The 15,502-nt window shown below is 42.3% G+C and overlaps 1 protein-coding gene across 1 annotated transcript in view; it reads right to left on the bottom strand.

The window, feature by feature from the left end:
• The window catches only part of ryr2a (ryanodine receptor 2a (cardiac)), a 749,067-nt gene that overhangs the window by 248,393 nt on the left and 485,172 nt on the right, over nucleotides 1-15,502 (bottom strand). Inside the window, exons 30-33 of the mRNA XM_043695572.1 lie at nucleotides 15,356-15,473; nucleotides 12,009-12,169; nucleotides 9,044-9,203; nucleotides 3,214-3,300 (exon numbers count right to left, since the gene is read on the bottom strand). Of these exons, the coding sequence (XP_043551507.1) occupies nucleotides 3,214-3,300; nucleotides 9,044-9,203; nucleotides 12,009-12,169; nucleotides 15,356-15,473 (526 nt within the window). The remainder of the gene's footprint in view (nucleotides 1-3,213; nucleotides 3,301-9,043; nucleotides 9,204-12,008; nucleotides 12,170-15,355; nucleotides 15,474-15,502) is intronic.

Raw genomic sequence — 15,502 nt, 5'->3', positions numbered from 1 at the left:
CCTCTATGTCCTTTCATTTTGGACTTCCCTACACTGTTAAAAAGACCTTGGCTATTCACCCTATCCATGCCCTTCATGATTTTACAAACGTCAGCCTCCAGTGCTCCCAGTTAAATAGCCACAGTCTATTAAGCCTCTCCCTATAGCTCGAACTCTCTAACCCTAGCAACCTCCTTGTAAATATTTTCGAAACCTTTTCCAAGTTTAACAAATCTTTTATTTCACAACATGACCTCCCAACTCCTGTATTCAATGCTTCCCAAACACCTTCTTCACTATCAAGGTTATTCTTCATTTGTACCTCTCAAACCATGTATTACAAGTGAATGTTTACCACATGATAATTACAATTCTAAATGAGATAAGTTCTTTGTTAAGGAGTAGAATCTTCAAAGTTTTAATTTCTTCCCTGTGTCCTGGATTTTGTGGTCAGCAGTGCAATGGTTAGTACTTGCTTCTGACTTTGTAAAAGGTTGCCCCCAAAGATTTTGGCCACCTCCTCCATGGTAGAGAGTTCCTTCTTCCCCACCTGCAGTTTCCATGTAATGCCAGTTCAAGGGGATCCTGAGCAGTCCAGCAGCAGCGTCACAGCAAGAAGAATGAGTAGCCAATCACAATGAAGCATTCCCACAAACAGAAAACCAGGAAGTTAAAACATTGCATTTCTTCGCTTTTAATTTAAAATTTCAAATCACAAAACTGTGATTGAAATTTTTAAAAGTTAAGGGTCATTCGATTAAACTCTTCATGATATTAAGGGGAACTGATGGGGTAGAGAGGGAGAAACGATTTACACCACTGAAGGAATCAAAGGCCTAGATTTTTGCAGTGACAGACAGTCTCTTTGGGCACAGTACTGAAGCCCACTTGACAGGTCTTCAGTCCTCCTCCATACCAACATCCTCTACATTCACTTCCAGGGATTCCTGAGCAGACCCCAAGGAACCTAGTTATTCCGAATGAAAATTCTATTGTCCACCTAGATTGCCTTTGCAGAGCCAATGAGGAGTGTAAATTCAGCCCTAACAGTTCAAGGCAGTGCTTTCAGGGCTGAACGTAGGAAATGCCTTTTCACATAAAAGTATTGTCAGGGTTTGGAACTCTCTTCTGGAAATGGCAGTGATGTTAGTTGAATCTTTATTTTAAAAATTAAAATTGATCATTCTACATTAACCAAATATTAAGGGGCATTGGGCAAAGGGGGCACATGGAATTAACTCACAGGTTAGTTATCATCTCGTTTAATAGCAGAACGGGCTGGGCAAATGAAAAAATCTTCACCAGCTCCTGCTCGTATGAATTTGAAATTTTATTAACAAAGCAAATGCCCCCCCTTTTTTCTCAATTAATTATCACAATAATAATATCAGAGGTTAAATGTCAGCCTCATCCCTTTTTATCTACTCAGTTAATATTATGAACCAGTGAAATAGATTATACCGAGAGAAGGGATGTGTTGTAATTTGACTAATGCAACTTAAGCTCCACTTTTGCAAGCTAGAATCCCTACAGTGCGGAAACAGGCCATTCAGCCCAACAAGTCCAAACCGACCCTCCGAAGAGTAACCTACCCAGACCTATTCCCCTACATTTACCCCTGACTAATGCACCTAACCTACATATCCCTGAACACTATGGGCAATTTTAGCATGGCCAATTCACCTAACCTGCACATCTTTGGATTGTGGGAGGAAACCAGAGCACCCAGCAGAAACCCATGCAGACACAGGGAAAATGCGCAAACTCCGCTCAGACAGTCACCTGAGGCTGTAATTGAACCCAAGGCTCTGGCACTGTGAGGCAGCAGTGCTAACCACAGAGCCACCGTGCTGCCCTACCAGACATTTGGAATACGGTCTTACATCAAAGATTTGCTCACAAAAATCTTATATTTTACATGATGCCTTTTTCACGTAGTGGTAAAATATTTACCATTGATTTTTGAATTTCATCATTTGATTTCAATACCTGGAACTTCCATGGACTAAAATGGTTTCACAAAGGAAAAACACAGAGTTAAAATAACTACAGTAATCACCTAACCATATGTTGACCAACTGTGTAAAACCAACCAACAGAAACAGACAATCCAAACCAAAGTCAACATGTTATGAAAAGACACTGAAGCCAATCAATCATGCATAGTATGAACAAATCATTGTCTCCTATCTGGATTTACACTGTTACATGATTTTTCACATATTGTAGATGGATTTGTGACTGCAGAATTAGACAGTGTTTTCTCTCTATTCAGATGGACAAAGCACATAAAGATGATACATTATGGCAGCACAAAGATATCTGTAGTATTTGCAGCTATTGTTGATACAGAACACTCCTAACTATTCCTGGTCCCAGGTTAAACTTCTGGACTTGACCCTGCATATCCTTTTGTCTCCCTCTTGGACTGGAAACTGTCCCCTTCAACCTGTGTGTTTGATATCACATCTTCATTATTTTTTTTGGCATTAGCAAAGAACAAGATTGCTCTTTATTTCACTCATGAGAATTTTGTAATTGGCTCCCATGTGACCTAGTTAATTTCACTTTGACTTGTCAGGAATAACCTTGCAGTGGAAAGGAACTTCAACATTTGTTTTGGCCAATCACAGAGGTTAAAAATTGTTATGACTGGGTGAAGTTTGGTCAACCTGTAGTCAGATGGTTACTGAGGCTTATTATTTTTAATAGAGATATTTCCGTTGAAAACCCATTTCAGTCCATGAAAAATTCCAGGTATTATAACCAAAGAATGAAATTCAAAATTCAATACTTCACATTATCACTAGTGTGTTAGGTTGCTACATAATGATGGGAAGAGTATGATCGGCAATGTATTATTTTTCTGCTAAAGTGAACCTCTAGTTCATAAGGCTTGTCCCTTTAAGTCCACAGTAAATAGGAGATGGTAAAGTGAAAATCTTACCGATTGTATATTACTAGGAACCTGTAAATTTGAACCTACAAGTGAAAGATCGCGGCATAAAATAATTGTTTTTCTTTCGATTGTCCTAAACATTCAACATTATTTGAACTGTGAGAAATATCTTTTAATAATGGATAGATAGTTTCTTAACAGCCAGTGGCTGATAAAAATCACTAATTCTACACTCGCAGACAATTTTTGTAGCTCTATTGCAATGCTTCACTGACTTCAAGAAAGCCTTCTCACTGGAAGCATGCAATTTGGAACTTAACTCAAGTGTTACTTACTTTAACTCTTCCGAGTTCAAACTGGAACACATTGGGACTTGTGGCTTGTGCAAATACTGCTGCAAACAGTTTTGTGCTTGGTTCCACCTAAACACAGAATGAAGATCATATTATTGCTGAGGAAACTGAGTGGTTATGGTCAATTTTTAGAAAGGCAGCCTACTTTTCTATCTTGTCAGTCTGAGTTCATTAAGATAATTGAATCCTTGCATTTCAAATGGTTAATAACATGCATATCAGTATTTCACTGGACATACCAACAAGTGCTCAGGCATATTAATATAGCACTTTCCAACAATTATCTTGGTGATGTTTTTGTTAAAGTGGGACCTACTTAAAATTATAAATTAGCAACAAGCCCACAATAATCCAGAAGATGAATAAATTATAATGTAGTCCATGCCACCCACTCATCCATCACTTGACTGTGTACTTCATTTTAATTATTTTTATAAATCGCAATGCATGAAGCAATTTTAATGCAGCGTACTCTGCAAAAATCCATTGCAGAGAGAAGCTCATTGCAGCCAGTATACAGAAGGATTCAGGATTCCTGAATGAAAGGCTTTTGCCCGAAACATTGATTTTCCTGCTCCTCAGATGTTGAGCTTTTCCAGCACCACACTCTTGACTCTAATCTCCAGCATCTACAGTCCTCACTTTCGCCTAGTATACAGAAGAATGCTCACTGGTGACTTGATTTCCCACTGTTTTTACAACAAGTTCCAAAAAATATTTTTGAAAATTGGTCAATCACAGACATCACAATCCATCATCAGTTCTTACATAACAAAAATGCTGTGTCGTGAGAAAATTTTCATTATCTTAATGCACTTTCCAGCAATATTCGGATAACTAGGATATGAGGATAGGCCTTCTATAAAAGTGTCAGATACTCTCACGACACAAAACTTGAGCTCTTTAAGAAAGAAATTATATGAATTAAAAATCAGATTTTTTGGAGTCAGATGTTATGACTGTATTGATTTGTTACATGCCCACTTACCCCCACACAGGCCTACAATGATGCAACTCAAAATATGTCATTGCCTATGGGATAAGAATATGATTTTCCTGGGTCTTAAAATTCATTCATTATAGGGGTGTGGATGCTGCTGGCGAGGCCAGCATTTATTGCCAACCCCAATTTCCCTTGAAAAGGTGGTTGTGAGCTACTTCCTTGTATTCTGTGTTCCACTGCTGCAGATTTGGTAGAACTGAGCTGTCCATTTAGAGGCAATCAATAACATTACTGTGGGTCTGGAGTTACCTAGTAAGAAGAGCAGGTTTCCATCTGTTCATGAGTGAAGTAGGCAGGTTTCTATTATAATCCAGTATTTTCATAGGAACATAGGACATAAAAGCAGGAATTGTCTTTGCAGTCCTTCAATCGTGCTTCGCCATTAGATAAGGTCATGGCTGATCTTTTGAGGCTTCCTACTTTCTTATCTGACCCTGCCATTACTCTAGACTCTCCTCAATCAAAAAACCATTTAACTCATACAGCCTCTATGGCTTTCTGTTCAGAAGAAACCGTAGAATAACCACGAAGAAATGATTTCTCCTCATCTCTGTGTTAAAAGGAGACCCTGAAAGAAAGGAATTGAGTCTCCTATTTCTACTCTCCCCCACTAGAGGAAAAATCCTTCCAATAATTGTCCTGTCAATTTTTTTTCAGGATTTTAGATAAGAAGGTGACGTATCACTCTTCTAAAATCCAATGGGTATAAGCCCAACTTATTCATGGTCATTTTCTTGGTCTCCACTGCTGACACTTGTTTTCTATATCAGATTTGTAAAAGGAGAAGCATGATTTTGGTGACTGTCCCCAGTGAGCTCAGGGGATCTGGGCAGGAGGTTATTTCTCCTCCCACTTGCCCAAAACTTACCCACACAGTCAAAGCTGCTGGTATCTCACAAGGCACGGGCCTTGCTCCTGTCAGATGCCAAATACATGGCCACTTACTGGGCTGAAGGGCAGGCAGACGGTCTGATGCTTCCCCCTCTATCAAACCGGTCAGAGCAGTTGGCACAAAAGCTACCAGCTAGATCTTCTCAGTTCCTCTATTTCCAAACCCACTGCTGGAATGCATAGGTTCCACCCAAATGCTAACTATCATGGACTGTTGTAAAAATCCATCTGGCATAGTAAGTCCATTTGGTAAGGACAGCAGTGTCAGTTCAACAGTAATGGGGTTGACTTTTAACTGCCCTCAGGAATGGCCTTGCTAGACCCCCAATTCAAGGCTAACTAAGGATGGACAACAAATGCTGGTTGAATGAAAAAAGGTCTTTTGTATATCACCCGGTATCTTAGCAGAAAAGCCAAATGATGATCTGCTTCACCACAGAATGTCATGTAAAGCAGTGCAGCAAAATAACCAAAACAAGAAACACAATATTACACAAAGAATATTTGAAATTCAGAGATTTTCCTAAAAATCTGCGAATCCTGGAACAAAGGATACTTTTATAACTCAAGATCATTGATATTTGGTAGTTGAAGGATATAGATCAAAGTGAATTATGGCAAGTGTAATGAAAGGTGTGTGGTATTTATGTAGATACATAAATGATTTTGGATTTCAAACGAATGATTAGTAGCTATTGGTCAGTATTTTTGTGAAGAGATTAATAACTAACTTTGTGTTTTATTTCAGAGCCATGATTTTAAATCAGTATGTGTAAGAGAGTCAATGTTTGAAGATCACTTGGAGCTTAGTTGAAGATTGCTTATATTGTGGGGTATACCAAAGGAAGGGACAAAAAAAAAGACTTTATTTTAACAGAAGAAAGGATGGGCAAGTTTTATTTTAAAGCTAATTAAAACTCTTGAGTTCATTTCAAAGGAGACCTGACGCAAGTCAGATGCAAGGATAGCTTCTCCTCGACAAGGGAGTTTCTTCAGAGCAGTTAAGGGAATCCATTACCTCAGTGTAACGGCTTCAGTTTGTGAAAACTTCCAGATCAGTTATGTTTGGTTAAGAGCTCAGTTGTGTGAATCAAACAGAAAGGATTTACAGTTCACTGGACTGGAACTGAAAATTTTCAGTTAATTTACTGATTTGATAGGGAAAGAATATTTCCTAGGATTTTGATTAATTATTAAGGGATGGAGTTGGGGAGTGGATGAGATTATGTTTAGCTAGATTTTAAAAATGTTTTAAACTCTGTTATATGTAGATAGTTTATTTTACTTTTCCTTCTCTTTCAATAATAAACTTTTGTTTCATTGTTAAAACTGTATCTGCAGCCTTGTGCACTTACATAATACGACACTGAATTAGACAGAAATAAAATATGATCTATCAAGTCAGGTTTCATTCTGGGATCTGACTTGACTAATAGTAACATCAAGATTAGAGTGGTGCTGGAAAAGTACAGCAATTCAGGCAGCATCCAAGGAGCAGGAAAATCGACGTTTCGGGCAGGAGTCCTTCATCAGGAATGAGGCTGGGAGCCTCCGGGGTGGGGAGATAAATGGGAGGAGGTAGGGCTGGAGAGTAAGTAGCTGGGATTGCAATAGGTGGATGGAGGAAGGGGTAAAGGTGATAGGTCAGAGAGGAGGGTGGAGCGGATAGGTGGGAAGGAAGATTGCCAGGTGGGGCAGGTCATGAGGTTGGTGCTGAGCTAGAAGTTTGGAACTGGGGTAAGGTGGGGGGAGGGGAAATGAGGAAACTGGTGAAGTCCACATTGATGCCCCGGGATGAAGGATTCTGAGGCAGAAGATGAGGCGTTCTTCCTCCAGGCGTTGAGTAGTGAGGGAGTGGCATTGGAGGAGGCCCAGTACCTGTATGTCCTCAGTATAGTGGGGACGGGAGTTGAAATGCTTGGCCACGGGGAGGTGGGCCTGATTGGTGCGGATGTCCCGGAGATGTTCCCTGAAGCACTCTGTGAGAAGGCGTCTGGTCTCCCCAATGTAAAGGCGACTGCATCGGGAGCAACGGATACAATAAATGACATTTGTGGAAGTGCAGGTGAAACTTTGATGAATGTGGAAGGCTCCTTTGGGGCCTTGATGGAGGTAAGGGGAGAAGTGTGGGTGCATGTTTTGCAATTCCTGCAGTGCCAGGGGAAGGTGTTAGGAGGGGATGTTGGGTTGTTGGGGAGCATGAACCTGACCAGGTAGTCATGAAGGGAATGATCTTTGCAGAAAGCAGATGGGGTGAGGAGGGAAATATATCCCTGGTGGTGGGGTCCATTTGTAGATGGCGGAAATGTCGGCAGATGATGCAGTTTTTGTGGAGGTTGGTGGGGTGGAAGGTGAGGACAAAGGAGGATCTGTCCTTGTTGCAGTTGGAGGGGTGGGGTTTGAGGGCAGAGGTACGGGACATGGACGAGATGCATTGGAGGGTATCTTCAACCATGTGGGAGGGGAAATTATGGTCTTTAAAGAAGGAGGCTGTCTGGTGTGTTGTGATGGAACTGATCCTCGTGAGAGCAGGTACGGCGTAGGAGGAGGATTTGGGAATAGGGTATAGCATTTTTGCGAAGGGTATGGTGGGAGGAGGTGTAATCCAGGTAGCTGTGGGAGTCGGTGGGTTTGTAAAAAATGTCGGTGTTGAGTCAGTCATCATTAATGGAGATGGAGAGGTCTAGGAAGGGGAGGGAGGTGTCAGAGGTGGTCCAGGTGAATTTAAAGTTGGGGTGGAATGTGTTGGTGAAATGGATGAACTGCTCAACCTCCTCGCAGGAGCACGAGGTGGCGCCGATGCAGTCATCAATGTAGCAAAGGAAAAGGTGGGGAGTGGTGCCAGTGAAACTGCAGAAGATGGACTGTTCTGTGTAGCCGACAAAGAAACAGGCATGGCTGGGGCCCATGCAGGTGCCCATGGCTACCCCTTTCGTCAGGAGGAAGTGGGAGAAAGAGACATTGTTGAGGGTGAGGACCAGTTCAGCCAAACGAATGAGAGTGTCAGTGGAAGGGTACTGGTGGGGATGTCGGGAGAGGAAGGAATGGAAGGATTTGAGGCCCTGGGCATGGCGGATGGAGATGTAGAGGGGCTGGATGTTCATGATGAAGACGAGGGGTTGGGGGCCAGGGAAACACAAGTCTTAGAGGAGGTGGAGGGTGTGGGTGGTGTTCCAAACGTATGTGGAGAGTTCCTGGACTGGGGGAATAGGACAGTATCGAGGTAGGTGGAAATGAGTTTGGTGGGACAGGAACAGGCTGAGATGATGGGTCGGCCAGGGTGGTCAGGGTTGTGGATCTTGGGAAGGAGGTAGAATCAGACAGTGTGGGGTTCCTGAACTATGAGATTGGAAGCTGTAAGTGGGAGAGATCTCCTGAGGTGATGAGGTTGTGTATGATCTGAGATATGATGGTTTGGTGATGGGGGCTGAGGTCGAAGGGGAGGTAGGAAGAGGTGTCTTCGAGTTGGCGCCTGGCTTCAGCACTATAGAGGTCGGTGTGCCAAACTACCACTGCACCCCCTTTATCTGCTGGTTTGATGGTGAGGTTGGGATTGGAGCAGAGGGAGTGGAGAGCTGCGCATTGTGAGAGTGAGAGGTTGGAGTGGGGAAGGGGGGTAGACAGGTTGAGGCGGTTAATGTCCCGGCGACAGTTGGAAATGAAGAGATCGAAGGTGGGTAATAGGCCAGCATGGGGTGTCCAGGTGGATGAAGTGTGTTGGAGGCGGGAGAAGGTGTAATAGTAACATCAGCTGGGAATCATAACACAAGAATAACAAAGTGGGTAAATGGGAAGTTGTGGTTCAGATTAGATTTTATCTGATTGAATGGTGCAACAATGTGGAGAGGTAGAATGGTTTAATCCTGTTGCTATATAGGAGAAAAAGACAGGTCATTCCTTCCATTCAATTTAACATACCTGATAATATGTATTTAATTCCTTGCCATTGGCTGTGAATGTCAGTAAGCCACTGGCAGTATCCACCAGACAGCCTATTTCCAGCCCATTGTTATTACGGCTCTGTCCAGGGCTCGTGCTTTCTCCGGCCCACACCATGTAGCAATTGCTTCGCTTGACGCTGCATTGGACAAACATTTATAGAAAAATTCATCAAGGCAGACGAGAGTCAGAGAGCTTGAGCTTTGCAGCTATCATCACATTTCTTTGTATCTGATGTGAAAGCATCTCTTAGTTCAACAACTGTAGCTTTGCATTTCTTGGCATAATTTCTATGCCCATCTGTCACCTTTCTCCTCCGGGTATCACTGGGATACGGTTCCACTACCTCGCACAGCTGTAGAATATGCCACACAGGTGACCATTCTCTATTTATGAGTCTAGGCAATGGGTCTTTGAGGTCATTTAATAGTGTAAACAATGTAGCCCAGCTGCTGATATCTATCCCTGCATTTAAAAACTGTTTTTTTTCTCCTGTTAATACTGGGACAGCAAGATCAAAGACAGAATCTCGCAGCTATCCTACTAGTGAAACCAAGCAACCACATTCAGAATAGAAACATTTTCAGCATGTTGTTCATGACTAATTGGTCAGCTATGTATCATTATGATATTGGGCTGCTTGCTTAATGCTATTTATACTACATGACACTAGCTAAATCAAGTATTAATTGGAACATTTTCACAGCAATTTGTTTGATGCTTTAATAGGAAGCAATAGGAAGATTGGTGGCACATTGGCTCAGTGGTTAGCACAGCTGCCTCACAATACCAAGAACCAGTTCGATTCCAGCCTCGGGTGACTGTCTGTGTGGAGTTTACACGTTCTCCCTGTGTCTGCTTGGGTTTTCTTTGGATGCTCTGGTTTTTCTCCCACAGTCCAAAGATGTGCAAATTAGGTGAATTGGCCATGCTAAATTGCCATGATATCTGGGGATGTGCTGGCGAGGTTAATTAGCTATGGTAAATGCAGGATTAAAGGGATAGGGGAGGGGCGGAAGGGGGTCTGGGATGCTCTTCAGAGGGTTAGCATGGACTCAGTGGGCTGAATGGCCTGCTTCCACATGTAGGGATTTTATGATTGAAGGATGTTTCCAATTGATTCCAAAACAGACATTCAACAGTTGAAAATCGAGAAGTGACTTCCAGAGCTACCTAAGTGGGTGAACATCCCACCCATTTGATTTCAGCAAGGCTCTAGCTACTTAAATAAGCAGGTTGGGATGCTATGTCAGTTACAATTCTCCCCCAATTGTAATAACTTACTGACCTAACCAATGCTCTTTGAAAGGACTGCTGCAGGCTTCTTACAAAACAGCTGAAGACTCATTTACGTTTTATTTTCATAAGGCTATTAAAAGCTTCAGTTCACTCCTCATACGATCACCTCACTTCTCTTAAGCTCCAGAAGTCACCAGCTAAAAAGTTTCTTGTCTCTTTAAGATGCTCCTTAAAATCTACCTTACTAGCCAAACTTTTGGTCATGAGTCCTAATACATCCTCATGAGATCCAGTGTCAAATTATGTTTGATAATGCTTCTGTCAACTGTCTTGAGGTGTTTTACGATTTTCAGGGTGCTATCTTAATGTACATGCAACATCGTTCGTCAGTCAACAAACTGTCAACCCTCCTCACCCAAACCCTTTGGACTTACTGCTGGAACATTTCTTGGTTGTGCAATGTTTATATCTTGCACTGCATACTGTGCAGGCTATTGCATAGCCATCCATGCGTGCATGTTAAAAGTAATGTTGGTTGTGCACATGGTCTGTTTGTTGCACTGCACAGGACATCTGGATTGCTGCAAACCCATGCAGGTTAGAGGGAACACTACTTGTGATGTAACAAAATTTTCTTATTTTGATTCTTCGAACATCACATTATCACTCCAAGGTCAACAAAGGGCTGACATCATTACTTCTGATGGTCCTCCTTGTTGATTCTCATACAGCAATGAAAAATATTGACCTCATCAAAATCATTCCTAATACTATCCCATCTTGTGGTGTAGTTGTAGTATCCCTACCCTTAGACTAAGAGACCTGGGTTCATGTCCGACCTGTTCCAGAGATGTGTAATAACATCCCTGAATGGGGTGATTAGTAAAATAGGTCAATTTAAAGAAAAGTCTGGATTTTATAGCCCCCTTAATGGATTGGACAAAATTCTACAGGGTGCTCCATCATTGCCTACCCAACCAAATCTCTGCTGCCCTATCTCCCAAACTGTGTGAAATTTTATGAAGGGTGGAGAGACAATTGAGGGGGGTGTTATGAGTCTCCTATTTAGGGCCCCTCAGTCCAATGGAAACATGCACCAACCAATGACTCCTCCACCCCTCCACTATTCCAGATTCGAAGGAGTCATCCTCCCTTTCAAATCTGCCTCCCCACATCTCGCCCAGCCTCGTCAACCCAGTCCTGAACCCCGCAGTAAGACCCCAATCCAGGATCTGCCTAAGCCTCTCAGCATGGCAGGACACCAAGGAGTCCCGGCAGCAGCCACCCTTCTAAATCCTGCCCTCAAAATTGAGAGTTCTTCCTGAGGAGGGGGCGGAAGTCTTCCCTGAAAATAATTAATGTTGCTCCCAGAATAGAAGCGCTGCACTGCAGTGATCGTAATCATTAGGAGATGGGGGTAGGGACCATGTAGGCCCATGTAGTCAAGCTCCTCAATTCTCCTTCATGCTAAAATCTTCTTCTCCCTTCAATAACTCAGCTCAAATTAAAACCTCATTCAACCCAGTCTCCAAAGCTATTCCTGATATTTTGGGACATGACTGTCTTCAATACCTGCATTTTATAGAAGGAAAAAGCTTCTTCCTCCAAACAGTTACTTATCCAGAAATTTGCCTTATTTTCTCCTATAATCAACAGTTTAGTCATGAAATTATTGCTCGGTCCAGATTACAGTGCAATTCTTCACCTTTCATGGACTTTTCCTTTCTCATCTCCGAGTGTTACTGTCACAGTGCGAACCTTCTCCAGATCATAAGCAGTGTCGTACTGATGAAAATCTGAGGTAATCCAACCGACCCACACATTAGCCGGCTCCTGACCAGGAAATATTCTCACAGAATAATAATACTGTAAAAAAGCAAACCGTGATTAGCAGAGAGGCTAACATCACACACTCTCCATTTCTTTTTCTCAATCTCCAATCATTCACTGTTACTCTCTAAATATAACAACAATGCACAGGAAGTGATGTTGCATGGCCTTTTCACTCACTTATTGTAAAGTAGAACAGGTTTATGTTGCTGACTAGTGTGGACTTTCCCCAGATACTGGGGAAAATAATCCTCAGCAATAAATCCCCAATCACAATTGGCAATTTTTTAAAAACTCTATGCCACTGCAGACATGTTTGTCACTGTTGTTCAGTGTATTAGACAGATGCCATTTCCCTCTGAATTACACCCCACTGTCTAAATGGGGTTAATCCATATCCAGCGAAGCCAAGACATTTCCAGAGCTGCTTCCAATGAAACTTATTCTGCTGCATAAATGAGGTAACAAGTGAGACAGAACAGAATTGATGTCTGCAAACACTTAATCATGCAATCAAATACAAATGCAGCATGTACCTGCCAATGCTTAATAGTAAACACTAAAATCGATACCTGAAATCTTAAGACTAAATCATTCATTTTTTGATTGACTCAGGCGATATGTTGATCACTGACTGGGCCAATACTTATTGCCCATCACTTGATGCCTTTGCGAAGGTGGTGGTGAGCTGCCTTCTTGAACTGCTGCAGTCCACACACTATAGGTTGACCCACAATGCCTTTCGACATGGAATTCCAGGATTTTGACCCAGTGGTAGTGAAGGTATGGTAATACATTTCTAAGTCAGGATGGTGAGTGGCTTGGAGGGGAACTTGCAGGTGTTGATGTTCCCATATATCTGCTGCCCTTGTCCTTCTTGATGGAAGTGGTCATGGGTTGGAAAATGCTGTCTAAGTACCTTTCGTAAATTCCTGCAGTGCATCATGTAGATAATACACACTGCTGCTATTGAGCATCGGTGGTGGAGGATATGTGGTGCCAATCAAGCAGGCTGCTTTGTCCTTGATAGTGTCAAGCTCCTTGATTATTGTTGGAGCTGCAACCATCTAGCCAAGTGAGAATATTCTATCACACTGCTGACTTGTGCCATGTAGATGGTGAACAGACTTTGGGGAGTCAGGAAGTGATTTACTCACCACAGTATTCATAGCCTCTAACATGCTCTTGTAATTATGCTTATGTGGCAAGTCCAGTTGAATTTCTGCCGAGAATTGAGTGGTTCTGGAAAAGCACAGCAGGTCAGGCAGCATCCGAGGAGCAGGAGGAGGACGAGGGGGAGGAGGAAAAGGGGGATTCAATTACAGTAATATTATTGAATGTCAAGGGGCGATGATTAGATTGTCTCTTATTGGAGATGATCATTGCCTGACATTTGTGTAGCATAAATTTACTTGCGACTTGTCAGCATAAGCCTGGATATTGTCCAGATCTTGTTGGATATGAATATGGTCAGCTTCAGCATGTGAGGAGTCGCAAATGGTGCTGAACATTTTGCAATCATTGGTGAACATTTCCACTCTGACCCTATGATGGAGGAAAGGTCTTTGATGAAGCAGCTGAATATGGGTAGGCCTAGGACACTGACCTGAGGAACTCCTGCAGAAATGTCTTGGAGCTGAGATACCAACATCCAACAACCACTGACCATCTTCCGATGTGTCAGGTATGACACCAACCAGCAGAGAGTTTGTCCCTGATCTCTAGTGATTCCAGTTTTGTTGGGGCTCCCTGAGGCCACACTCATTCGAATGCAGCCATGATGTCAAGGGCTATCAATCTCAGCTCACCTCTGGAATTCAATGCTTTCGTCCATGTTTGAACCAAGTCCATAATGCAATAAGGAGCTGAGTGGCACTGGCAGAACCCAAACTGGGCATCACTGAGCAGGTTATTGTTGAGCAGGTGCTGTTTGATAGCACCGCTGATGACACCTTCCATCATTTTATTGATGATCAAGAGTAGACAGATGGGGCAGTAATTGGCTGGGTTTTTAATATACAGAACATACATGGGTAAGTTTTCACATTGTTGGGTAGATGCCAGTGTTGTAACAGTACTGGAAAAATTTGGCTAGGGGAGAGGCAAGTTCTGGAGTACAAGTCTTTAGTTCTATTGCTGGAATATTGTCAGACCACACAGCCTTTGCAGTATCCACTGTCTCAAACTGTTTCTCGATATCACATGCAGGGAATCAAAATGGGTGAAGACTAGTATCAGTGATGCTGGGGAACCACTTAAGAAAGCCAAGATGAATCATCCACTTGGCACTTCTGGCTGACGATTGTTGCAAATGCTATAGTCTTATGTTTTGCACTGATGTATTGGGCTCTTGCATCATTGAGGGTGGAGATATTTCTATAGCCTCTACCTCCAGTGTATTACATATATAACTCAACACGCATTTTAATTTGGCTCAGTATGAGACCTGGCAGCATCAGCAATGGCTGCATTGGAAAGATGGTCCCAAAGCGGACTCATGGCAGCAGCAGAGTCAATTTTAGGTCAGTGCAGTATTCGGCAGCATCAGCAGCATCTACATTGGCGAGGTCCATTGAGGACTCATAGTGGCACGGGCATCAGTGGAGGTGAGATGGAGCCAAAGTGTGGTGACTTTTGTTCCAATGATGGCAGCAGGATGAAGGGGGCTTGTGCCTAGCCATCCGGCTCATGGCCCATGGTGGAGCAATTAACAAGAGGGACTGTAAAGATGGATAATTTTTCTTTACTTCTCCATTTTTCTTTACATAGTCTTTACATTCTTTTTTTTTAACTTTTCTGTGTGACGCCGGAGTGTGACAACACTATCCAGCACTTTTTTACTATATTTTGTGACAACATACACATGACAACATATAAATAAGATCATTTACCTTCACTAGTTTTGTTTCAAATACAAGAAACAGATTTAATTCCAAATTTTAGATTTGGTACCAAGAAAACAGAAACAGCAGATGATAGAATTGGGGAAGTAAATAAATGCTGCAAGTTAATTATTCAACTTCTTTTATGATGCTGCATTAGTTTGGCCCTTTTTGAAAGTACTGGACAACAACTGGTGAGTCAATGGGATCCACAAGCTATACTCTATTTTGACCAAGCAAATGAAAACTGCTTCAGAAACAAGTCAACAAATAAGTGTTGAAAGTATTTCATTAAAGCAAAAGTAAATTTGATGTAAGGTGACCATTATAAAGCACTTACAGTTGTTGTCTGCATCAGAAAGTCATAATCATCCCTGTCCTCTGCCAGTACTTCCTCCGTAAGTCGAGGTGAGGAGTGAGCCACATTATAATCAGGTTTCGTCCTTTTTAACATAAACCTGAAAAGGAGGGTATTTCATTTGTGAGC

This window comes from Chiloscyllium plagiosum, chromosome 9 (assembly GCF_004010195.1).
Source record: "Chiloscyllium plagiosum isolate BGI_BamShark_2017 chromosome 9, ASM401019v2, whole genome shotgun sequence".
Lineage (NCBI taxonomy): Eukaryota > Metazoa > Chordata > Chondrichthyes > Orectolobiformes > Hemiscylliidae > Chiloscyllium > Chiloscyllium plagiosum.
Note: the sequence above shows the minus strand (reverse complement) of the source record. Positions and strands in the feature narration are given on the sequence as shown.